At 43.0% G+C, this 26913-nt stretch overlaps 1 protein-coding gene across 1 annotated transcript in view; it reads left to right on the forward strand.

The window, feature by feature from the left end:
* MRPS5 (mitochondrial ribosomal protein S5) overlaps positions 1–26913 on the forward strand; it is a 164865-nt gene that overhangs the window by 126587 nt on the left and 11365 nt on the right. Inside the window, exons 7-10 of the mRNA XM_040351106.1 lie at positions 6305–6351; positions 8572–8629; positions 12844–12906; positions 25830–25966. Coding sequence (XP_040207040.1) covers positions 6305–6351; positions 8572–8629; positions 12844–12906; positions 25830–25966 — 305 coding nt within the window. The remainder of the gene's footprint in view (positions 1–6304; positions 6352–8571; positions 8630–12843; positions 12907–25829; positions 25967–26913) is intronic.

Genomic DNA, 26913 nt, shown 5'->3' on the forward strand with positions numbered 1-26913 from the left:
CAGCCGCACCGCAAATGCAACTGACTGCCTGACTGGGGTATTCCCTCCCCTATCCTGGCAGCGCGCTGCATGCCCACATAGAGGGCTCAGCGTGCCAGCTGTAGCACACATGCTACAGGTTCATCACCACTGCTCTAGGGCCTCTGCTTTAAAAAATATATATAAAGTTTGGGGGTTCTAAGTAATGTATACAAAAAGTGCCAGAAAAAAGCCTTGTCTTCAAGTGGTTAAGCTGTATTAAAACCCACCACACCTGAAGTTCTGGGTGGGGGAGAGAACACCGGGATGGAGAAAGGCTTTTCCTGAAACAGTCAACACAAGGGAAATATCATATAAACTGTACATTCTGTCCCTTGTGCTGATTTTTCTGTATCTTCATTTTCGCTAAATTTAAGTTTTTAAAGAACATTTTCTGGCTCCATAAAATGGGACTTCAGGCAGGACATTCATTCATCTTCGATATATGCCCCATGTATAAATATTCCCCTTGAAATCATTCAATTTTCTGCCATCAATGAATGTGTGATTTTTATGCCCTCCCTGCACACATGGACCACCAACCAGTACTTAATCTCAAACTTGTCTTGAGTGATTTTTGGAATGAATACGTGTGTTATGTTTGTTGTCAGAGCTTATTTTGACACTCAATAAACATAATTGTATTTGGAAAGCTTATGAGCTTTGCAGCATTTTTGAAAAAAAATAACGTGGGCCTTCAAGTGTACTTGTTTTTAAAGGCTTATCCCTTGGTAGTAAAATGTAAAAATGTATGGGGCCACACTCGCACATGAGGCAGAAATTGCTATGTAATTTTGTGTCTGCCTCTGAATCACTGCGTGTTTAATTCCTTCCTGCCCTTGACTTGACTATAGGCGTAAAGTGAATGTAAACCCCCTCGCCTATACCCAGTAAAGTAAACTACCTCAGATGATACACAGAGATGAAACATATCTCCCTACATACTTTTTTTTTATGTAAATCTGCAGTCTTCAGCTTTCTATATTCTTTAGAAAGTTCAGCTCATGTTAGAAAAATGTCTTCCTGTTTCAGCAGTGGGTGTGGAGTCTTGGCATACACTGTGTGTGAGCTGATTGGAGGAAAGACACATATCCCCTCGCCACATAGGCAGAGGAATGGAGAAACTAGCAGAACTGTGCTGTGAATAGACAAGCTCTCTGCTTATCAGTCTCTGAGTTACCTCTCCGAAACCAATTTTCCAGCTGCTTTTATCTCCTGTGTTCTCTTTTTTTTTTTTACGGAAATTCCGTTTGTCTGTGTGGAACTCGGACGGAGAAAAAAACAGGTATGCTCGGAAACAATTCGACACATGCCTGGAAGCATTAAACCTAATTTTTCTAGGATCGTCGTCGTGTTGTACATCATCGCATTTTTTTGAAGGTCAGAATTTGGTGTGTCCGTGTGTATGCCAGACAGCTTGAACGAATTCCGTTGGAAAAACCCATCTGAGTTTATTCCGATGGAAACTCTGATCGTGTGTACAGGGCATTAGTGGTCTGAAATTAGACACACTATAGAAGGATAAGCTTTGTTCAGATTTCATATCAGAGGTTTACAACCACTTTAAGTTTCAGGTGTTTGTTTCTTGGCCTGGGCAAGGGAAATTAACATTTATGTAGTAAGAGAAGAATACGTGTGCAAAAACACATGTATCGCACGTTTACAGGTGTTCCTATTGAAGTCTATGGTACCAAAAAACGCCTGAATATATTGGAATATGATATATGGACCGAGGGATTACTGGACTGATCCTTGCTTCAAGCTCTACAATCTACACAAGTGTGCTTTCTACCCTTTATTATACTACGCTTTCTTGTACGTGGATTTTGTTTTTAATCTGTCAAGATTTTATTTTGCATAACCAGTCATATATGTAATGTATGTGAAATGTATTGCCCCAGAAAAAAAAAAAAAAAATCATTGGCATCAATATAAAGGAAGTACATACATTTTTTTTTTTTTTTGCATATATTTTCCTGATTTAAATCTACTTTCCTATTTATTTCAAGGTTATTGATTCCTAAAATGAAAGAATGTCAGCTTTTATATACTTTGTTTAATGCATCCTTGAAACGTGAATGTTTGTTGAAGGAGAAGTAATATAAAAAAGTAATACAGTTTGTCATTATTTTTTTGCAAAATGCTGAAAATAATGAGTACGGTATGTTTAATGGCACATCTTCTGTTGGAAAGAATATTACATAAACAGCTTTTTTTCACTTTCAACTGATGTGCTTCTTTGTACGTTTGCAATGGCCAAGGCTAGAATAATTGTGTCAGAGCTTCAGCTTGTGTACTTGGAATGTCCCCTGTAGAAGGTCACCATAATATGTAGGGTAGCCTACATTACAACCACGGTGTCCCCATAACAGAAAATGTCTGTGGAGTTGATGTCTGAATGTCACATGTGCTGACAAGTTAATGGAGAGATGATAAGGTAATGTGTGTCTGTACATCCCCTACAGGAATGACACTGCCGAGTAATTGCACACCTTGAAATATTCACTCTAAACTGAAGTTTTGTTAGGATTATAGTTAGCATCTAAATTGCATTAGGCCAGTAAATTACTGAATTAATACTTTTGAAAATCTTGAGTCATATCTCACCTTTTTTGAAGGTTACAGATAAAAAAAAATCTTGCCAAGCTCAGACTAAGCCATGAATAAACTGACGTTGTTCTGATTTTAAAAGTTAAATAAGTTACCTGAGCCCCTTCTCTCTCCAGCGATGTCCACGATTCCCTCAGCCATCCAGTACACTCTTCCTGATTGGCTGAGACAGAGCAGGGGCGCCATTGGCTCCCGAGGCTGTCAATCAAAGTCAGTCAGCCAATCACGGGAGAGAAGGCAATGGACCAGGTCGGGGCTCCTTTTTTGAATGGATACACTGAGCTGACTGGGCTTGGGTGCCCCCTATAGCAAGCTGCTGGCTGAGGGGCACTCAAAAGAGGGAGGGGCTAGGAGCAGAAAAGAGGGACCCTAGAAGAGGAGGATCCAGGCTGTTCTGTGCAAAACCAACTGCACAGAGGAGGTAAGTATAACATGTTTGTTATTTTAAAAAACAAACAAGCATTTACATTAATTTTAAAAGTGTTTTAGGTTTGACCTCATATTACGTTTTTGGTAAATCTAAAAGAAAAGTGTATAACGTATAGCCAGCCTTACTCTAATTTTTACTAATGACCATTCACTGGGACTAAGCGGTGGACTCTGCCAGGAGTGCCCCTGATCAGCGGGGAGTCTGCTCTGTTTATGCTGTGCGGACACAGACACAGCCAGCTTTCCTCTAGGGGGGTTAAATGTAAATGGGCTGCCTGTCCATTTACACCCGACTTCTCTCCGATCCGTTTGACAGATGTGGAATGGATCCCCTGTTTTTATCAGATCGGATTGGACATTGACAGGTGTAAATGGACACGTGTCCATTTATACCCGCCACTTTATAGAAGACAATGGTGGGGTCCGATCAGGTACGCCTTAAAAACTGACAGGCGAACCCAATTGGTCCGCTCGTGTAAAAGGGGCCTAACAGTGAATGAAATACACAATTGTCACCAGAACAGAAATAGAGGAACTTTTTCAATGCAGATAATTGTTCCGTCGTAGTGACTACAGGACCAAAAGTAGGGGGAATTTGTTTTTTAACTGCTTGCCAACCAGCTGCAGCACATATACTGTGGCAGGTCGACCGCCTCTCCTGCACGAACCGACATATCCGTACGTTGGTCTGTACATGTGAGATTGCGGGAGTGCATCCACGGGTCCAGCAGACTTGATTCCTGCTGGGCCGCCCATGATTGTTGTACACAGAGGCAGAATGGGGATCTGCCTTTGTAAACAAGGTGAATCCCCGTTCTGACAGGAGACATGTCAGAGATCTTCTGTTCTCAGTGATCGGGAACAGCAATCTGTCATGTCCATGAAGAAGAAAAGAAAAAAACCTTCTGCCCTTAGACACTTTAACTTGGTTTAGAATCCTATTTCCATTTGTAGATGAGCATATGAACTTTGTGTGAGTATCCCTGGAATACTGGTAGATGTTTGTTTATCTTTATGCTGTTCAGTCCGTCTGCTTGTTTAGCAGCAATAAAAATATATGGGAACAATTTTTTTTATGTCTTAGTCATAGACAATGATTGAGACTATAAACCTTGGGCTAGGGGCAAGTTATTTGTGTGTAGAGCCATTATTGCGACAGCCTCAAAAGCATGTTTTGGTGTAGGAGGGGATTGCAAGGGCAATTCTCATAGGCACTTAGTACTAAAGCATTAAAACTTTGCAAGCTGATTTAAGAGAGTTCGCACGTTGAACATTTAGAGATAGCAGTCCACATTATTTCCTACTCCTCTTGGGTCTTTGGTGTGGCCAAATCTATTTCCTATTTCTGCAGTAGGCTTGCAGGGTTACAAACTTAATTGCAGTGAATATCTGATAAATTGAAGACCCGATTCCACAACCTATGGGAGGTTGTACAATGGTACTCTTAAAGGAGGAAAGTGGTGGAAGTTGGGTTTATTGAGTTGGGTTATCCAGTGTTTCAATTAACCACTTAACGCCCGCCGCACGACTATTTACGTCCGCAAAATGGCACGGACAGGCAGATGGGAGTATATATACGTCCTTGCCTTCTAGCGGTTGGGGGGTCCGATCGAGACCCCCCCCCCCCCCCCGCGGCGGGCAGATTCCCTCGGGGAGCGATCCGGGACGACGGCGCGGCTATTCGTTTATAGCCGCTCCGTCGCGATAGCTCCCCGGAGCTGAAGAACGGTTAGAGCCGTATGTAAACACGGCTTCCCCGTGCTTCACTGTGGCGGCGCATCGATCGTGTCATCCCCTTTATAGGGGGGACACAATCGATTACATCAGACCTACAGCCACACCCCCCTACTGTTGTAAACACACACTAGGTGAAGCCTAACACGTTCAGCGCCCCCTGTGGTTAACTCCCAAACTGCAACTGTCATTTTCACAATAAAGAATGCAATTTAAATGCATTTTTTGCTGTGAAAATGACAATGGCCCCAAAAATGTGTCAAAATTGTCCGAAGTGTCCGCCATAATGTCGCAGTCACAAAAAAAATCGCTGATCGCCGCCATTAGTAGTAAAAAAAAAAAAATTAATAAAAATGCACTAAAAATATCCCCTATTTTGTAAACAATATAAATTTTGCACAAACCAATCGATAAACGCTTATTGCGATTTTTTTTTACCAAAAATAGGTAGAAGAATGCGTATCGGCCTAAACTGAGGGGAAAAAAAATTTATATATGTTTTTGGGGGATATTTATTATAACAAAAAGTAAAAAATATTGCATTTTTTTCAAAATTGTTGCTCTATTTTTGTTTATAGCGCAAAAAAAAAAAAACGCAGAGGTGATCAAATACCACCAAAAGAAAGCTCTATTTGTGGGGAAAAAAGGACGCCAATTTTGTTTGGGAGCCACGTCGCACGAGCGCGCAATTGTCTGTTAAAGCGACGCAGTGCCGAATTGTAAAAACGCCTTTGGGCATTTAGCAGCATATTGGTCCGGGGCTTAAGTGGTTAAAGGTAGCTAAAGTTTTCCATATTGGGTATGTGCTATTTGTCTTTGAACTTCCGAAAGCTAAGCCTTTAGAGATGAGTGGTTTGGTATAGACTGTGAGGTCCACCAGGAAAAAGCAAGAAGGTTGTCGAGACCAGGGAGGAACTATGGATTATGGGTGGATTAATTTATGGAAACTTTGAACTTTGTGGAGGATAGGAACTGGTTGGAAGCTGGAGTGTTTAGGGCAGCAGATTCTTGCTTGTTTGTCAAGCCCAAATAGATGAGAATTTGAGAAAGCCTATGAGGTTGGTTTCATCCCCAGATCAGTTACCTACAACCAGGGTGGATATAAATCAATGTTTTTTTATATAAATCTTTTTTTTATTATTATTATTATAATTCAATTTATTTTAATAAAATGCTTTTGGAGTAATAATCTAAATATAGTTTTCTATTTAGGATACATTAATAATTTGTTTATTCAGCATGGAATGGAGCTTAGAGGCTGTAGCATGAGGCTGTATATTCTGCAATATTGAAAATTTTGGTAAACCCATTCAATGAATTAATTTAAATCAAATTCACCCTGCCTACAACTAAATACCAGTCCTTTAAACAGCTCTAAATCTGACTATTACAATTTACCTACCCAAAACCCCATTCTACAAGAAAAAAAATAAACCTTGGAAATATGCAAGCAGGAGGTTACAAAGGGGCTGTTGTTTAGATATGTAATGCAGTGTTTTCCTTCTCTTTGCAGGATTTGCAATTGGAAAAGCCACCGACAGAATGATAGCACTAAGAAAAGTAAGACTGTTGTCATTCCTTGTAAACAAGATTTATTTGTGATGCTTACCTTAATATATTTTAGTACGGTATATATTGCATTAAGGTTGCTTTATATGACCAAAATAAAAGTGTTTTTTTTATTATTATTATTTTATAAAGAAAAGCCCTGGGGTCAGTGGTAGGAAGCATGCCCTGATAGCAGTGGAAGGAAGAATGCCCCATGGTTAGTGGAAGGAAGAATCCCCCGGAGGCAGTGGTAGGAGGAATGCCACAGCATCATTAAGAGTAAACAAAATGCCCCAGCTGGAGACAGAATAGTGCCTCATTGGTAATGTTAGTGGAGGAGTCGTATCCCATTGTTGAAGTCATTGAGCAGAGGAATATTTTCCCATCACTGGTGTCAGTTGGAGAAGTTATAGTTCCTAAATCTTAAAAACACAATAGAACCTGGCGCTGGAGGACTAATAAGCCAAAGTCCATAAAAGTTCATTAGAGTGCATAAAAGTCCACGTGGAAGCAATTGACATTTGGCTAAAAAAAAAAAATGAGCACCCGAGGCAGCACCCTTAAGGCCTTGTACACACGGTCGGACCGAACCGATGAGAATGGTCCGAGGGACCATTTTCATCGGTTCACCGCAGAAGTGGCCTGATGGTCTTATGTGTGTACACACCATCAGTTCAAAATCCGAGCGGGTCAGAACGCGGTGACGTAAAACACACGACGTGCTGAAAAAAACGAAGTTCAATGCTTCCAAGCATGCGTCGACTTGATTCTGAGCATGCGCGGGTTTTGAACCGATGCTTTTTCTGTACTAACCATCGGTTTGGTCCGATCGGGCAGCGGTCCATCGGTTCGGTTTTGAAGCATGTTTAGAAATTTTGGACCGAAGGAAACCAGACCGATAGCCTATACACACGGTCGGTTTGGTCCGATGAAAATGAACTTCGGTTCATTCTCATCGGACCAAACCGACCGTGTGTACGGGGCCTAAGAGTGAAGCTGATGTCAGTTCCAGTATCTGCGCCATTTGCATTCCATGTTGGTTGCACCGCGGCCGACCACTTACATTTGGTCCAGGCCATTCTACCATCTCCTCGCGGGATACAGATTTCTCCATCCCGGGGATACTTTTGATTCTAGCCGTGTTATCTACCTACATCCACCTACATCTACCTACCGTTTTCATCCACATAAATGTGAGTTGACAATTTTTCTGTGCCTCAATAAATCCCATACTTTTTAACTGCTGCATTTAGTCTGTCTTCGAGTGAGTGAGTGAATAGCTTGTATAGCGCTACAAATGCAAACTGAATCGCCTCAAGGCGCTTTATTTCCATCCGGTGTCGTCCTTATCCTTCAAAAGAGATGAGTCTTAAGTTTTTTTTCCTGAAGGCCCGATGGTTTTCTTCCATGCGGATGTTTGTGGGGAGAGCGTTCCATAGCCGTGGTCCTTGGACTGCAAATCTTCGTTCTCCCTTCGATTCGTAGCGGGACTTGGGGCGGTGGAGGAGGTTTTAGTTGGTTAATCTGAGAATGCTATTGGGGGTGTAATACTTTATTTTCTCGCACAAGTATTGTGGAACGTTTCCTTGTGTGCACTTGTGGGTAAGACAGAGGGTCTTGAATTAGTTCCTGATTGTTGAAGTCAGTGGGTGGAGGAATAGTTAGTTCCCTATTGTTGGTGTCGGTAGGAGAAAGAATAGTGTCTCATCATTGGTGTCAGTGGGAAGAGGAATAGTGGCCCATTGTTGGTGTCAATGGGGGGTATAGAACTATATTATTGGTATGCTCTCCCCCAGAACTTGTGCTCAGTGGTTTGAGTCCCAGCACCCACTGCCACTCTGCACACAGACTTTAGCCTACACTGAGCAGACCCTCCATGCAGTGATTTCTCACGGGCCAGCAATCAAAGAGCAATGGGCCATAGTTGAAGGACCACTTTACCAGAGTTTGATGATGTGGATTTTTTTTCAGTAAGCTAAAGAACTTAAATGTGTACTAATCCTTGTCAAGCAATCAGAAGTAGCCAATTTCTGTTTATACCTCCTTATCCACAAAACCAAATCCACATGTTGATTGCAATTATCATACTGCTGTTATTTTTCACTGCTTGTCGCTGCCTCTGCAGATTTTCACTTCAACGTCATTGGTTGGCAATAGTATATGCTTACTAACTTCTCGGCTTCAAATGTATGTATATTTTAATCTCAAACTTTTGATACTTTTTTCACACAGGCAAAGAACAGAGCTGTCCATTATTTGCATTACATAGAACGATACAACAATCATACCAGTAAGTTTTGAAAGAATGTGTGTTTGTGTGGTGTTTTATGTTGGGCCACTTTCACACTGAGGCACTTTACAGTTTTTTTTTTTTTTGCTAACAATAGCGCCTGTAAATTGCCTCTTCTGCAGCCCCAGTGTGAAAGCCAGAGTGCTTTCACACTGGGGCCATGCGCTTGCAGTACAGGAAAAAAAGTCCTGCAAGTAGCATCTTTGGGGCGGTGTGTGAACGGTGTATACACTGCTCTTTAAGGATGAGCTCCGGCGTGTTTGCACAGCCCACGTGCAGAGCCTGCCAGGACGTTGGCAATTGCGCTTCGCTAATCACTGGCAGTGAGACATTTCCCGATCTCTGCAGCCGCACAATGTCTCACTGCCTGTGATTAGCGCAGTGCCGACTTCCTGGCAGGCTCTGCACGTGGGCTGTGCGAACACGCCGGAGCTCATCCTTACTGCTCCTCCATCTAAATGAATGGGCGCCGATTTTAAAGAGCCTTAAAATCGATTTGAAAGTGGTGCTAAGCGGGCGCTTTTACCTCCTTCTGGAGGGTTATAAGTGCCCCGCTAGCAGCGCTATAACAGCGGCACTTTATCGTTAACGGACCCGCCGCTTCAGTGTGAAAGTGGCCTAAATGTTCCCGTTCCTTTTGCTTACTCATTGCTATAAATAAACAAATGTATATTTTCAGGGGCAGACTGTGCTGGCATGTGGTGGCATTTGCTCCCCAAGCCAGCACCCCTTAAATTTTTTACAGGCTAGATGCAGACCTCTATTAGAGTAGGAGCACACATGTAACAGTGGCTTCTACTGTAATTTGTAGCATTATGATCAAATGCAGAGCTCTGCAAAAGAAGTGAATAGTAGAAAACTTTCTCTGCACCGGTTGGGAGAGGAAGGTGCTGAATAAAAACTAGAAAAGCAGGTGAGCACATTCTCGTGGTAATTTTAGCACCCAGCTTGTCTGCCTTGCTTAGGGCCACATTCTGTATTAATCTATTTCTTCCCCTGGGTCCTGTTCTATCCTGTATATTCTTTTACAGAATATTTGCTGTAGTGTTTAGCCATTGATAACACCCACTGAGGGGGATAGATGTGCCATCTAATATGTGCCACCTAACAGCACTAACCTTTACAATAGATATGTTATTTAGAGCTAAAATATTTGCATTACAGTCCTGCATCGTTTAAAATGGTGTCATTCCATGTGTATCACGGACAGGGACTTGGAGAAACTTGTCAGTCCAATTTGTAGCAAGTAACCGCTTTTACCAAAGCGAACACCTTCCCTGTCATTCATTCCCAGTCACTGACACTTGATTGTAGCACAGCTATTGATATTGGCAGGAGATGTCCTTTACTGCAAGTAAATAAGTAGGTAGCTTTGCTTCTTGTTACACTCACAAAATGGTCTTCATTATTTATTGTATTCAGCAGAATGTATGTAGCAACACTGTAGCTATATAGCAAAGTATGTAGCAAAGTAGTTGTCTGTCCCGCTCCAAAGCACTCTTCATTGTTCTGCAACTGTCTGAATGTAATGAAAATAAAGAATGCTGCGCTATGGGTCAGAAATATGTTGCGTATATCTGAGGCAGCTAGCACATAATCAGTATATCCAACTTATGTAGTATATTGTCAAAAAGGTGTAGCGCCTAAACTGTGAAAAAAAATGTAATCCATTAAGCTGCGTTGACAAAGAAATACAGAAAATAGTCCAAAATTCATCCAAAATCAAAGAATAATCCAAATGAATATGAAAGCAATCTGCAACTTAGACCACCATTCCAGTGTGCAAGATGTACAGTAGTATCCAAAACAAATAAACCACCACCATCAAGTAAAATGCAAACTTACCGGACTAAATGGCTGCCATTACAGCAGCATGAAAGTCTTGTACATATATGAAGATCCCTCTGGAGTTATTCCAGTAGATTTATCCTGCAGGCAGTAGTGGCCAAAATCCAGCTGAGGATGCCCAGGGGGAATCTCATAGTATAATAAGTCTTAATTTATAGATAAAAGCCACATAAAACAAATCAAAAAGTATAAAGAAACTCTCACATAAAACTGCTTGCGACCTGGAATCGCATACTGATCAACGCGTTTCATCCAAAGGGACAAAACCATGAACTATGAACTTTTTTCATAGTTTGAGCGCTACACCTTTTTTACAACAGCTGTCTGAATGTGACTATATGCAAACCTCTAAATGTTACCTAAATTGTAGCAGTTTTGTAAAAAGAAGGAAGTAAAATCACTAGTAGCAATGATTACTGCTTATTTTGTTCTACCTTGGCAATATACTTTGTTCATCTAATTTTTAATGCATCAACAATTATAATTAGTCAGGGTTCACACCTATTCATTTGTCGGAACAAGCATTACAACAACACATGTGCATTGCTTTGTGGTGCTATTCATTTAGAATGGTGTACCCACACAGTTGCAAAAGCAGCTATAGTAAAGCCAACTACAACTCACATTTTGGTTGGTTGCCAAAAATGTTGCCACTGCATAAAAATGTGCTGCTAGTCTATTCAAAATATATTCACCTCCTTTTCTGCATGAAAATGGGCCAGATAATGCACACAAAGTGTGAAGAGGCCCTCAAGGATTAGTGCTCTTTTGGAGAATATGCAAACTTTTTGGGTTATTTTTCTGAGCTTACAGCAATTTATAGAGGGGGTGAGGGGAGAGTCTATAATCCTAGAGTGCACTTATACTTTTAGGCATATGTTTCTGGTAAGCTATTCTAAAAATAAGACTTTTTCCCTTTTTATACATTAGACGAGGTAAAAGTTATTAGATGATTGATCCTAATTGTTATACATTCAATAGGAAACAATGACTTTCAATGCAACGGTTTTGTAAATATTGCAGCACTGGAAAGGTTTCCCTAGTGCTCATTGTAGTCAACAGATTTTATTTCAAAATAGATACTTTCTTCAAAATAGGAAAAATGGGGCTTTAGGTTTATGGTTTTCTTTTTTTGGGGGGTAGTTTATAGCTGGAGTTGACCATAAAGGGCAGTCAGACTTATGCCTACTACACACGATAAGAAAATCGAACAAAATATACCGCTTTTGGAGCAATCGTCCAATAATCTGATCATTAGTACACAGCTTTCGAGAGCCGATCACAACTGTTCATGCAATAATATCCAAAGGGACAGGCACGAAAAATTTTCTCGGAATATACAAGAACTAATGATTTTCGTTTAATTAGTAAAGCATTTCTACGAAAAAAATTGTGTCGCCAAGCGTATGCTTGGAAATTAAAGAATACAATACATTACATCAATTCCAAAGTTGTATTCTGTCGTACAATAATTTTCATAACTTTAGTAACTTATTGGTTTTCGATATGAGACTAGCATGCAGAAAAAAAAAGCAGACAATCGTTCATCTGATATTCTTACCCTGTGTCAATGCTGTATCCTGGCCTAGGCCAACAAGGCCCAGACCACCTAGGGCAGCACGAAAAGAGTCTCCGCCGGCTTGCGCTGCACTGTTAGTGTAGCGCCAGTCTTATGGGGCGGACTGGGCTGAGAGGCGAATTAGTCTAGCGCCCCCATAAAGTGGCCGCACTACTTCCGGCATGCAGGCAGCCGGAATTCTGCAACGGTGGGGTGTTGCTGCTTTTAATTTTGACTGTCCTATCATCCTGGGACACAAACCTTCCTCACTGTGCTATGTTTTCTGCTGCACCATTGGCATGGTTATATCTTTTTAGTCCTCTCTATAAAATTATCAGAATTTTTTTGCCTTTAGTTCTACTTTAAGCACACTTCATTTTAGATAGTGTAGGGGAGGGTTATAGCCCCTGTCCTTTTTATTTTTTTACCATCCCTGTCCCATTGCAGAGATTTCTCTTCACTTTCTGCCCCATTGCTAAACAGGAAATGAGAGGAAATCTATGTAAATTAAGGGAATTCATTCAAAAGTTGTGTAAGGCAAATATGTCTGCAGGTACACTTAAAAATTAGATTGTGACCCAAAAAAACAGCAAAACCAGGTAAGTGGCATTTTATGTCTGTAGATATCATAAATATATTGAGTCTTAAAGTTTACAATGGCATGTGAAATTTTAGTTTAGAATATCATGTTTTTTGTATTTCTTGCTGAAGTAATTACTAGTGCATTATATCCAAAACGTTTCCTTTTAGTATGCTTCGTATGGTGGTAATAAGGTTAACAACAATTTCCTATGAAATTTTTTTTTAGTATATCATGACATAACAACAAAATTTAAGAGATCAACAATCAAAATGAAGAAACAAAACTCAGGTAAGTGATTTTTTTTTTTTTTTTTTTTTTAAGAATCATAATTCAGTTTTTTTCTTGTATTTATAGAAGGCCCACAGTCATCAGTTTTTTAGTGTTCAGCTTTCAGTGCTAAAATCATATTGAAATGGCAACATTCCCCAAAGTGTGAAATGGGTACCTAAACATAAGACCTAACACTTGGGCTAGATTCACATCAGATGTGGTGGGGCTGCATTGGGCGGCTATTCCACCACACTGCAAAATGTATTGTCTCTTATATGCCCGGTTTACACCACTGTGTTGAGGTGCTGTACATGCAGTACTTTTTATCAGTGCAGTGCGAGGCAATCCATTGTCTCAAACCCTGTGGCTGTCATTAGAACTTTGTGATGCCTGTATGACCATCCCTTAGTGCCCTTTAACACCAATCAGTTTTTAATGTGCTTTTGGTATTTAAAAAGCAGAACAAAAATGCATGGAAAATGTACCGTATATACTCAAGTATAAGCCGACCCGAGTATAAGCCGAGGTACCCAATTTTACCACAAAAAAATGGGAAAACGTATTGACTCGAGTATAAGCCTAGGGTGAGAATGCAGCAGCTACTGTAAGCGCAAAAGAGGGTCAACAATGCTCATTTGCATGCCTCACTGTGCCCATTGCAACTTCACTGTGCCAACCTCACTGTGTCCATCCTCGCTGTGCCCATTGCAACCTCACTGTGCCCAACCTCACTGTGCCCATTGCAACCTCACTGTGCCAACCTCACTGTGTCCATCCTCACTGTGCCCATTGCAGCGTCAGTGTTCCTGAAATTATTGACAGGCTGCGGGCGTTCCATTCATTGTTTAAAAGTCGCTGTCTCCTCCTGGTCCCTTCCGTAATAGGCGTTTCTCTGCAGACACAGCCTATCACGAACGGTCTCTCATCCTCTGACTCAGTTTCCTAGCAGACACTGTGTTCAGTGTTTCGCTAATCATGGACGTCTTTTCATCCTCGGACAAGAGGACGTCCGTGATGCAGTATACTCCAGTATAAGCCGAGGGGGATTTTTTTTAGCCTTAAGAAAAGGGCTGAAAAAATGGCTTATACTTGAATATATACGGTATCTCTTTAAATCCTTTGGAACTCTTCAAACCAATGCAAGGAGTACATTTTTAAAAGTCTTTCATGCTGTATTTTTTGGTGCATGGTCAAAAAGTGCACCAAAAATACACCTCCCCATTGAAATAAATGGAAAATGCATAAAAAACACACCGTGGTGCAGTTTTGGGGCATTTTTTGCGTCACACGTCCAGGTTTTACAGATGCATGCTGGGAGTCAGGAATTCCAAAAACACACTGAAGATGTGTCAAAAATGCAATATGCGTTACAATCATGGCTTTTTTCTCTTTCAAAAATGGACACCATAATAAGTCATTATAATATTCACCCCAGTCCACCATCTATATGTCTCACCGGTGCTGCTTCCAAAATATTTGACCAAGATCCAATCTATGCCTATCAACTGGTCACCACTTCCTGACGTAATTTCTCTGCTACTGGGTAACCAATAGGAACTGTACATGTCACCAGGGAATGGCATGGACACCCAAAGAAGGACCTCTCCTCCTCTGCAAGGAGAAAGAAAGATGACTCAAGATTTGGAGCATCATGACTACAAGATTAGGTGAGTATTTAGGGCATTTTTTTCCCAAACTAACTCACTGATTAGTTGGGGATGGGGGAAGCGGAGGTCAGCTTTTTTTTTTTCTTTTTCAATTCATCTGTTTATTAACAACATTTTTTTTTTTCAATTACAAGTCTTAAAAATCAAAAATACATTCAAATTCAATTTACAAATAACAAAAAAAAAGAAGAAATTAGCCCAGCATGTTATTTCTATTAAGTACACAAATACTTATACATGTATATCATTAATCTACATTTATTATTGCATCTGGTTCTATAGGCACCTAGTCCCTTTTTCTGTCTCTATTTCTCTTCCCCTCCCTTTGTTACTCTATATCAGGGATATGCAATAAGCGGACCTCCAGCTGTTGCAAAACTACAAGTCCCATCATGCCTCTGCCTCTGAGTGTCATGCTTGTGGTTGTCAGAGTCTTGCTATGCCTCATGGGAATTGTAGTTCTGCAACACCTGGAGGTCCGCTAATTGCATATCCCTGCTCTATATGAAATATCAAGCTCCCAACTAGAGCTGCACGATTCTGGTGAAAATGAGAATCACGATTCTTTTGCTTAGACTAAAGATCACGATTCTCAAAAACCTCATGGGAATTGTAGTTCTGCAACAGCTGGAGGTCTGCTAATTGCATATCCCTGCTCTATATGAAATATCAAGCTCCCAACTAGAGCTGCACGATTCTGGTCAAAATGAGAATCGCAATTCTTTTGCTTAGACTAAAGATCACGATTCTCAAAAAGTGAATGCCAGAACCCCCCCCCCCCCCCCCCCCCCCCAAATAAATAAATAAATAAACCTGTGATTTATCTGAAAATATGAATATATAAAAAACAGACCAGTGATATGTCTATAATGTTAAAGACCATATAACTCCTATGAAAAAAGCAGAATCAAACTTTGATTCTGCTTTTTTCATAGGAGTTATATGGTCTTTAACATTATAGACATATCACTGGTCTCTTTTTTTTATACATCCAAAGCAGTACCACCAGCAACCATTGGGTGGCGCATGGATACACACAGTTGTACAGAACTGTGATAAAGATTAATACATCAGAAGCAGTACCGCCGGCAACCACTGGGTGGCGCATGGATACACACTACAGTTGTACAGACCTGCAAGAGAAGCTCAGGCATCCATCCAGCAGTGCAGGCTGCTGACGTCGGTTCTGATATCTGCGCCGTTTGCGTTCCACGCTGGTTACGTGGAACCGGCCGTGAAACAGAAAAATCGCGGGTCTCTCCGAGATTAATCGTGCAGCTCTACTCCCAACTGTTAGGGCTCATTTACACTTGCTTCGGCTTCAACACACATTAACAGCTAGTTTACACCTAAAAATAAGGCTCTGGACATGCTTTGTTAAATCTTTCTGAACGCCAGTCAAAAATCATGTCGCTAAATAAAATGGATAGCTAACAGTCCCGTTTACACCTTGCTTTTGTTTTGCTTTGGCTTTGTTTCAAAAATTATACCCCATGTAGCTTTAGTGGTGTTTCAAAACGTATTCAAAGCCTCCATAGAAGTCTATGGCAAAGCTCGCTTGAAGCCCCACCAAAGGCTCATCGAAGCACCATTAAAGCTCCACCAAAGCCTCATCGAAGCACCAAGCAAAAGCAAGGTGTAAACAGGACTGTAAGGTAACAATTTTATTTAGTGACATGATCTCTGACTGGCGTTCAGAGAGCTTTAACAAAGCCTGTCCGAAGCCTTGTTTTGAAGTAAGTGTAAACTAACCCTTACTGCAAATTATATACATACTTATATCATCTTATAACCCTACTTATTTATTATTCCTTAACTATTTTATAACTGATAAAGGATCTATCCACTCTCAAGATTCCATCTGGTGCTAGGATAAATGGGAGGTGCGTTTTTAAAGGACAAATCTTTTTTTTCTTATTCAGAAATCTCACTTTTTTCAACTAGTAATATCCAGTTTAATTTAATGCAACTTGTAACCCGAGTAAAATTTTTGTGTTGATCACATAAATGCTAATCTTGTGGATGAAGCGCATTGGCCTGTAAAGCAATTCTGCCTGTCGTAACAGGAAAAATTCTATTATAGCAGGGCACGCTATCCTGCACTAATATTCTTCTTTTTCTTCTAAACTATAATTGAAAAACAAACTAGAAGTACCACGAGTCATTTTTATTGGTGAAGAATATATTGATTTCCCTGCTGCAGCAAGGAGAACAAACTCGGTACACATTTTCATCTGAATGATCTTTAAAAGGCTATTCATCACACTTTAATTTACTAGATGGCTGAAATGTTTAATTTAGCTCACTGGACTCCAGTTTCCTTTCTTTAAATCGTTCTTGTAGGTTTTTTTTTTTCGTTTTTTTTTTGGTGGGCTGTTGGGAACTCTGTGTTCTTGCAATTTGAACTATAATTTAATGCCAACATTGCTCTTCTAGACATAATCTGTAGGATTATTTGTGCTGCCACAGTGAAAAAAGCAAGGGGCAGGCACTCATTTACCCGGCACTGACCAGGGCTGCCTATTACAAGTATCAAATGCTGTATAAGAACTGCAGAACGCTCTGGGTCTGTGGTTTTGTTTTTTTCCGCCATAAGAACATGTTATTTTCGAAAGCCACAAAATATCAAAGTAAATTACAGACATCAAAGCCGTTGAAATGACTGTATTTATCGGCGATAAGTCTTGTTCTTCTAGGTAAGTCCCGTAAATATCAGAATTGTTTGGTTTCTAAGGATGAGTGGTATTGATTCCACCGAAGACCATTTATAGAAAGCAGTGCAGAGCAAAATTGAGCGGTAACCCAAAGCCAATCGAATTTTAGCACCCTGATAAACAAAAGCAGAACACATCGTAGCAACTAATTGATGTGATTTGACTGATTTTCCACTTTTTATATGGCTATTAGTGAATTTCCAATTGAAATGTTCTTGGTCTTTTTCCAGCCAGACTTTTTTGGATAAAGTCGGGAAGGATTAGAACCCCTGTTTGGTTTTTACTGCTATCAGGGGTCCCATTTAGGAGATTTTCTGTCAATCTTTCTACTAGAGATAATGGTTTTGCCAGACAGGATGTAAGGAAAAATCTGAAACCGGAAGAGAAATTTCAATACCTGTAAAAAGCTGATAGAGGTTCTAACCTTCTTCTTGAGCAGGGGTGTCAAACTCGCTCATCAAATTTCATCAAGGGCCACATCAAAATTATGGTTGCCCTCAAAGGCCCAGTTGTATTTTGTAAGACTAGATGTCCAGAGCCCCCCACTCTCCTTACATGAGATGTCAAGAGCCCCCCACCATCAGAAGCCAATGTCCCCCACCATCCCTTGCATCACAGTGCTTTTGCTGGGAAGAAGCTGGGGGAAGAGCTGCGAAGCAGAAAGTGCAGAGTCAGAAGGAGGACCAGAGGAGGACCAGATCTGGTGGAGTTCTGTCATGCTCTCTGCTGCCGACTTCTAAGACGGGGGGGGGGGGGCGGAGATGAGGAGGGGTGTCGCAGCTGCAGGAGACGTGTGAAGGCCACATGAAATGGCCTGGTGGGTGTTTGACATATGTGTTCCAGAGTTTTTATGTGTTGCTGAAGATTCCTGTCTCTTCCTGTCTAGTGGAACCATTGTTTACAGTGCAAGAAGTGAGGGGAAATCTCTTTAATAGAGCCCTGGATAGCAGTAAAAACCCAATAGACATTTCAAATTTCCTCACTCTATCCAAAACTTTAAAAAAGTTTGGAGATGCTGGACATCTTTAAGATACTTAAGACACTCTCTGAACTACACAGTGAGGCCCTATTCATAGTTACATAGTTAGTCAGGTTGAAAAAAGACATCCAGTTCAACCACAAAAAATAAAAAAACAAAATAAAAAACACAGTAAAATCCTATACACCCAACTCCATACCCACAGTTGATCCAGAGGAAGGCAAAAAACCCCAGCAGAGCATGATCCAATTTGCTACAGCAGGGGAAAAAATTCCTTCCTGATCCCCCGAGAGGCAATCGGATTTACCCTGGATCAACTTTACCTACAAATCTTAGTACTCAGTTATATTCTGTACATTTAGGAAAGAATCCAGGCCTTTCCTAAAGCAATCTACTGAGCTGGCCAGAACCACCTCTGGAGGGAGTCTGTTCCACATTTTCACAGCTCTTACTGTGAAAAAACCTTTCCGTATTTGGAGATGAAATCTCTTTTCCTCTAGACGTAAAGAGTGCCCCATTGTCCTCAGTGTTGACCGTAAAGTGAAAAACTCAACACCAAGTTCACTGTATGGACCTCTTATATATTTGTACATGTTGATCATATCCCCCCTTTTCTTTCTCGTACATCACGGGACACAGAGCGGCATATTCATTACTATGTGGGTTATATGGAGTACCTTCAGGTGATGGACACTGGCAATCTCAAACAGGAAGTGCCCCTCCCTATATAACCCCCTCCCATAGGAGGAGTACCTCAGTTTTTTCGCCAGTGTCTTAGGTGTTGGTCATGGTTTAGCTTACCTCCACATCCTTGGGATTAAGGTGGGCTAACCGGTTCTGTCCAAAGGCCTCAGTGCTAAAGTGGTCAGCAACCGGACCCCAAACCATTGGGGTGTAGCCCATAATGCTTTCTGTTCAGAGAGCTGGACCCTGGGCCCAGAACTTAGAAACCTTTGGGGGCCTAATGTTTCTGTTGCCAGGGTGCTATATGGGCCCAGGACAGTGGCTCCTTCATAGGAACCCAGGGCCTGAAGGTCTAGACGCCACCCACGGAGATGGGGGAAGATTGGACCTCTTGCTGTGCAAAAGTCCTGCGGCATGGAGCAGGTAAGTATTGGGGAGCTTGCGGAACTTGGTTCTTAGCAGGTTCCCTACAGGGGGTGCACAGGGGGACAGGCCTGGGTATGCTCTGCATTGGCAAGGAATCACTATGTCTATGACAGAGACAGGATGATTCAATCTTTTTTCCCCAGTAATATGTGACCTCCCTGGTAAGTGTTGTTTAGCTGGGCTGCTGGCGCTAGGTGTGGGATCTCTGTAAGAGGGGAGTCTTTTCCCATGCTAAAAGGAGGTCTGTGACCTACCTAAAGGGCTTACCTGCCTGGGTGCCTGCGCTGCTCCGTCCTCCTCCATGTGTGATGGCCCCCGCCGACGGGCGCGCGCGCGTGCCCGAGATATAAACGATTTTCGCGCCGTTTCCGTGGTGGGGGCGCGTCCCGGTTGGCGGCGAATCACAAATAAAGGAAGGGGAGGTCCTTCCATTAGCTGCCAAGAGCTCAGTGTCATCCTGAGCTAGAGGAGAGGAGGACACAGAGCGGAGCACGCCGAGGACACCCGGTGGCGAAAGGAAGAATTGCAGTTTTTTCTAAGGACTGTCAAACCTACAGATAGGTTTTCTTTTCCTTTTTTCAGCAGATGGCTATTGGCAATACTTAGTGGGAGACAGAGTGGTTTCTTTTCCTCTTCAAAAAAAAAAAGAAAAAGGGAAAGAACTGCTGATCTCCCTTCTCAGTTTGGGCGTTAGTCTCTATCGCTCCCAAACCGACAGATCCCCTTAGCTACGTCTGTGGCTGGGTGATAGCAGGTGTACCTCGGTATTGTACCATGCCTTCTGGGTCAGAGGGTACAAGGGGTGGGGATTCCCCCGCAAAATCCGAGGGCTCAGACACGGCTATGCCGCTGCTCTCCCCACAGGACATATCAGGGCACGCCTTGATGGGACCTGGGGGATCTGGTGCTGGGGCTGATCCAGGTCAGTCCAACCCCGGCTTTGTCACTGAGAGAGTTCTTGCTGTTTCTTTAGGTGAACTAGAGAAAAGAATGGCAAAAAGGATAACTAAAGCTATATCGGGTAGAAAGCGGACTAGGTCTCCGTCACCCGAGCAAGAACCCTCAGACACAGAAATCCTTTCCCTAGGGGAATTGGATAGACTTGACGCTTTGGACCAGGGTGGTTCAGAGATCGAGGATCTGGATACTGAGGGGTCTGGTTCAGCCTCCCAAGGGGAAAGTTTGTGGGTTCAGGCCTTAACGGACATGGTCCATGAGGCATTTAAGTTACCCATACCAGAACCTCAAGTATCGGCGGTTTCAGCTTTAGGCTCTTTAAGAACGCCTCAAAGCAACGCAGTTTTCCCGATCCATCCTCTACTCGAGGAGGTCATGTTTCAGGATTGGATTAAGCCAGATAGAGTCTTTTTACCACCTAAAAAATTCTCTGTTTTATATCCTATGGAGGAGAAATTCTCCAAAAGATGGGCGCCCCCGGCGGTGGACGCAGCCATCTCCTATGTGAACAAATCTTTAACTTGTCCGGTGGAAAACGTACAGGTGTTTAAGGATCCGGTTGATAAACGCTTGGAAACATTACTGAAAGCCTCCTTTACTTCAGCAGGGGCGATAGTTCAGCCCGCTGTGGCTGCTATTGGAATTACCCAAGCATTATCAGATAAGACTAAGCAAATGCTTAAACTTATTCCTGCCCAGCAGGCAGAGGAATTTTCGGATATACCGAGGGCTATACGCTTTACGGTGGATGCTATCAAGGACTCCATCCAGCAGGCATCACGTTTATCCTTATTTCTAATCCATATGAGAAGGCTCTTATGGTTGAAGAGTTGGGAGGCTGAGCCCCCATGCAAAAAGCTCCTGGTAGGGTTTCCCTTCCATGGAGGACGACTCTTCGGAGAAGATCTGGATAGATATATTCAGACTATATCAATCGGCAAAAGCACTCTCTTGCCAGTCAAGAAGAAAGCCCGAGGGCCCGCGTTTAAGCGCCAGCCCTCCCCGGGACAGGGGCCCTCTAATACCAGACAGTATCGACGGCCTCCTGCAAGATCAGGCTTTAATAATAAGCCACAAGGCCAAGCCACTGGGGGCAAGAAGCAGTGGTACCGCAAGCTGCGAAGCCAGCCCCCAAGTCGGCCTTATGAAGGGGCGCCCCCACCCACGATGGTGGGGGGAAGGCTACGTCTCTTTGCAGAAGTTTGGGAGGCCAGCATTCCCGACTGCTGGGTACGGTCTTCCGTGGCCACGGGCTACAAACTAGAATTTTCAGAATTCCCTCCTCCTCATTACCAGGAGTCAAGAGTACCAGGCGACCCGGTGAAGGGAGCCGCGTTGAGGGCGGCATTGAATCATCTGCTGTGCCAGAAGGTGATAGTAGAAGTACCAGTCCAGGAACAGGGCTTGGGGTTCTACTCCAACCTGTTTATCATCCCAAAGCCCAACGGCGATGTCAGGCCAATTTTGGACTTAAAGGGAGTAAATGCGTACCTAAAGGTCCGCTCATTCCGGATGGAAACTATTCGGTCAGCTGTCGCCGTGCTCCAGAAGGACGACTTCATGGCGTCCATAGACATAAAGGATGCTTACCTTCATGTGCCAATTTTTCAGCCACATCAGGTATTTCTACGCTTCTCGGTGGCTCAGCGTCATTTCCAATTTGTGGCGCTCCCCTTCGGGTTGGCTACGGCCCCCCGGGTATTCACGAAGGTCCTAGCCCCAATCCTAGCCAATCTAAGGACCCAAGGGGTCACGGTCCTAGCTTACCTGGACGACCTCTTGGTCGTAGACCATTCGTTTCCTGGCCTGGAACGAGCAGTCGCCCTCACGGTTCAGTACCTCGAGAGGTTCGGCTGGGTCCTAAATCGAGACAAATCAGCATTTCGGCCCACAAGGCAGCTGGAATATCTCGGCATGAGATTGGATACAGAACAACAGAGGGTGTTCCTACCTCTATTAAAGGTCAAGGCCATCAAAGAGCTAATACAAATAGTTCTGAGCAAGAGAAAGCCAACTGTTCGCCTATGTATGCGGCTACTAGGCAAGATGGTGGCCACCTTCGAGGCGGTACCGTATGCTCAGAGCCACACTCGCATCCTGCAGGCAGCCATCCTGTCAGCATGGAGCAAGAGGCCTCAGGCCTTGGAGATTCCTTTGCCACTCTCTCCAAGAGTCCGGCAAAGTCTATCTTGGTGGTTAAACCCTCAGAATCTCCTGAAGGGAAAGACGTTCAGTCCTGTGACCTGGAAGATAGTAACCACAGACGCCAGCCTGATCGGCTGGGGAGCAATTTTGGATGGTTGCACTCGCCAGGGCACTTGGGCAGCGGCAGAGAAGCAGTTGCCCATCAATATCTTGGAGCTCAGAGCTGCCCGACTAGCCCTCAGGGCTTGGACGTCCAAACTGCAGGGGTTCCCGGTGAGAATACAATCGGACAATGCCACGGCGGTGGCATACATAAATCACCAAGGGGGAACCAAGAGTCAAGCTGCTCAGAAAGAAGTGAGCTTGATTTTCTTGTGGGCAGAAGCCCATGTGCCCTGCATATCGGCTATATTCATTCCTGAGTGGATAACCTACAGGCGGACTTCTTAAGTCGCCAGACTCTATTGCCGGGGGAGTGGTCTCTGCATCCACAGGTCTTTCAGACACTCTGCCAGAAGTGGGGAGTGCCGGACGTGGATATCATGGCATCAAGACTAAACAAGAAGCTAGACAGGTTCATGTCCCGCACAAGGGATCCCAGAGCCTGCGGAACCGATGCGTTAGTTGCCCTTGGCATCAGTTCAAACTTCTTTATGCATTTCCCCCGCTCCAGTTACTACCCCGCCTGCTGCGCAGGATCAGGGTGGAGCACATACCAGTCATCCTGGTAGCTCCAGCATGGCCCAGAAGGGCATGGTATTCACTAATCCTGAAGATGGTAGTGGGAGACCCTTGGACTCTTCCTCTACGGCCAGACCTGCTATCGCAAGGTCCGATCCTCCACCCTGCCTTACGGCATCTAAATTTGACGGCCTGGAAGCTAATTCCCTGATTCTCAGGGGTAGAGGTCTGTCTCGGAAAGTAATCTCTACCCTAATCAGAGCCAGGAAACCGGTCTCTAGGGTGATTTATTACAGGGTCTGGAAGGCCTATGTAGGCTGGTGTGAGTCCAAGCGATGGCTTTCTCGCAAATTTACCATCGATAGAGTATTAAGTTTTCTCCAGCTAGGAGTGGATAAAGGACTGGCATTAAGCACAATCAAAGGACAGATTTCAGCTTTGTCAGTATGGTTTCAGCGGCCGCTGGCCACCCACTCGCTAGTTAAGACCTTCCTTCAAGGGGTCTTGCGTATTAATCCTCCAGTTAAATCCCCGCTTTGTCCGTGGGATTTAAATCTTGTTCTGTCAAGTTTACAGAAACAACCTTTTGAGCCGTTGGCTGAAATTCCTTTGGTTTTACTAACAAGGAAGTTAGTATTTTTGGTAGCCATAGTTTCCGCCAGAAGAGTATCGGAACTGGCAGCCTTATCCTGTAAGGAACCATATCTTATTTTACATAAGGACAAGGTCGTTCTCCGCCCTCATCCTTCCTTCCTACCGAAGGTTATATCCAGTTTTCATCTAAACCAGGATTTGGTATTACCATCCTTCTTCCCTAAACCTACTTCCAGAAAGGAAGGGTTGCTGCATACCTTGGATATTGTCAGGGCCATGAAGGCCTATCTTAAAGCTACAGAGAAGATCCGGAAAACAGATGTGTTGTTCATTTTACCGGATGGGCCCAAGAAGGGGCAGGCAGCTGCAAAATCCACCATCTCGAGATGGATTAAACAGTTAATCTCTCAGGCCTACGGCTTGAAGGGGTTGCCTCCTCCGTTATCATTAAAGGCTCATTCTACTAGGGCCATGGGCGCCTCCTGGGCAGCACACCACCAGATCTCTATGGCTCAAGTTTGCAAGGCGGCAACCTGGTCTTCTGTCCACACGTTTACAAAATTCTACCAGTTGGACGTAAGAAGGAATACTGATACAGCCTTTGGGCAGGCAGTGCTGCAGGCTGCAGTTTGAGACCCTCGGATTCCGGGGGCTCCCTTTTGAGTTAAATTTAAAATTTAAAATTATTTTTTCTCAACTAAGTTGGATTTATTATGATTTAAGTATATCTCTAAATTAAATCCTTTTGTCTTGGGAAGATGTTCTCCCTCCCCTCATTGTAAGCATTGCTTTGGGACATCCCACATAGTAATGAATATGCCGCTCTGTGTCCCGTGATGTACGAGAAAGAAAAAGGGATTTTTAATACAGCTTACCTGTAAAATCCTTTTCTTGGAGTACATCACGGGACACAGAGCTCCCACCCCTCTTATGGGGACCATTTTGGGAGGCATACTGCTTGCTACAAAACTGAGGTACTCCTCCTATGGGAGGGGGTTATATAGGGAGGGGCACTTCCTGTTTGAGATTGCCAGTGTCCATCACCTGAAGGTACTCCATATAACCCACATAGTAATGAATATGCCGCTCTGTCCCATGATGTACTCCAAGAAAAGGATTTTACAGGTAAGCTGTATTAAAAATCCCTTTATTAGCCTCTTCTCAAGAGTGAATAAATTCAGTTCCTCTAATCTTTCCTCATAGCTGAGCTCCTCCATGCCTCTTATCAGTTTGGTTGCCCTTCTCTGCACTTTCTCCAGTTCTCCGATGTCCTTTTTGAGAACTGGTGCCCAAAACTGAACTGCATATTCCAGATGAGGTCTTACTAATGATTTGTACAGGGGCAAAATTATATCTCGGTCTCTGGAGTCCATACCTCTCTTAATACAAGAAAGGACTTTGCTCGCTTTGGAAACCGCAGCTTGGCATTGCATGCCATTATTGAGCTTATGATCAACTAAAACCCCCAGATCCTTCTCCACTACAGATCCCCCCAGTTGTACTCCCCCTAGTATGTATGATGCATGCATATTCTTAGCCCCCAAGTGCATAACTTTACATTTATCTACATTAAACCTCATCTGCCACTTAGTCGCCCAATTAGACAGAGCATTGAGGTCGGCTTGTAAATTGGAGACATCCTGCAAGGACGTTATTCCACTGCATAGCTTGGTGTCATCTGCAAAGACAGAAATGTTACTTTTGATCTCAGACCAATATCATTTATAAATATATTGAAAAGTAAGGGTCCCAGCACTGAACCTTGGGGTACACCACTGATAACCTTGGACCATCAGTGGACCAACGCTTTGGGCGTTTTTCTGCTTTTTACATCAGTGATCATTTGACCTGTTCAAAATCGTTGTAAAAATCACGGGAAAAACATGTGACTTTCCACCTGAAAACTATACGCTCGGGTGTGAAAAGCCTTAAAATGTTCAGTTAGGATGGTTAACAATTTGGGCTTTTATCACATGGTGAATGGTCTTGTTTTTCCTAGGATCACCTAACAATTTAAATGTTGTTTATTTATGTATGTATCTGCCTTTTAGACTTAAGAGAAAACTGTATCATGTTTTGTGTATGTTTTCTTAGGTTATGGTCTCCATTGCCATAGAGCAATCATCACTGTCTGCAAACTGATTGGCATCAAGGACATGTATGCAAAAGTGTCAGGTTCTCACAATCTGCTTAATATTACAAGGGCACTCTTCCAGGGCCTGACTACGCAGGTATGTTACTATATCATAGTTACATAGGTGAAAACAAGTCAATCGAGTTCACCCTATTTAAAAATGTATGATATAAATGGAAAACCTACATCTACAGAACTGATGCACCAATGCCGTTGATACTTTTTTTAAGCATTTGCCGATACCAAAGGGTGGGGGGGTAGGAGGGCAAGTGAAGACAGGATGAGGGGGAGTAGGAGGGTAAGTGAGAGCAGGGTGGGGGGAGCTAGAAGGGACTTTGCGAGCACAAAGGACAGAGAGCAGCGCCATTCCAGAAGTAACGTCATCAGTACCCCCGAGTATTTCAGAGTTTACCGGGATGCGCTGGGAGCCACCAGCTCCCCTAGACCATTGGCCACTGACACACCAGCAGCTACCACCTAAGAGTAGAGCGGATGAACACCACATTCATCATTTATGCTGGAATTGTTTTTAACCTTGTAAGTGTATTTCATACATTTTATACATTAAATTGCGGTCATACTTCACTTAGATGGCGCTGCTTTCTCTGTCCTTCAGGACAGGAAGGTGACAGCTTTTTTCTTTTTTTCTTTACATTTCAGTTGTTAAGGAAATCCTGCTGACAGCTGAAAGAACCGAGTCAGAAGGTATCGGTTTTGGGTATCAGTGCAACCCTACAGAAAACCCATATACAACATAGTCCGGTTTGCCCCAACAGGAAAAAAAATCCTGACTCCTTAAAGGGGAGTTCCACCCACAATTTCACTTTTTAAATATAAATACCCCTGTAATGCACAAGCTTAATGTAGTCTAGTAAAGTTAGTCTGTAAACTAAGGTCCGTTTTGTTAGGTTGTTAGAGCATTTAGTTAGTTTATAATCTAGAAATAGACCGTGGCCATCTTAAGTGTGGGCATCATGAAGCCAGACTGTATGACTTCCAGGATTTCAGCCTTGCAGATCTCGCACATGCTCAGTGCTGCACAAG

This window comes from Rana temporaria, chromosome 4 (genome assembly GCF_905171775.1).
Source record: "Rana temporaria chromosome 4, aRanTem1.1, whole genome shotgun sequence".
In the NCBI taxonomy this organism is placed as follows: Eukaryota; Metazoa; Chordata; class Amphibia; order Anura; family Ranidae; genus Rana; species Rana temporaria.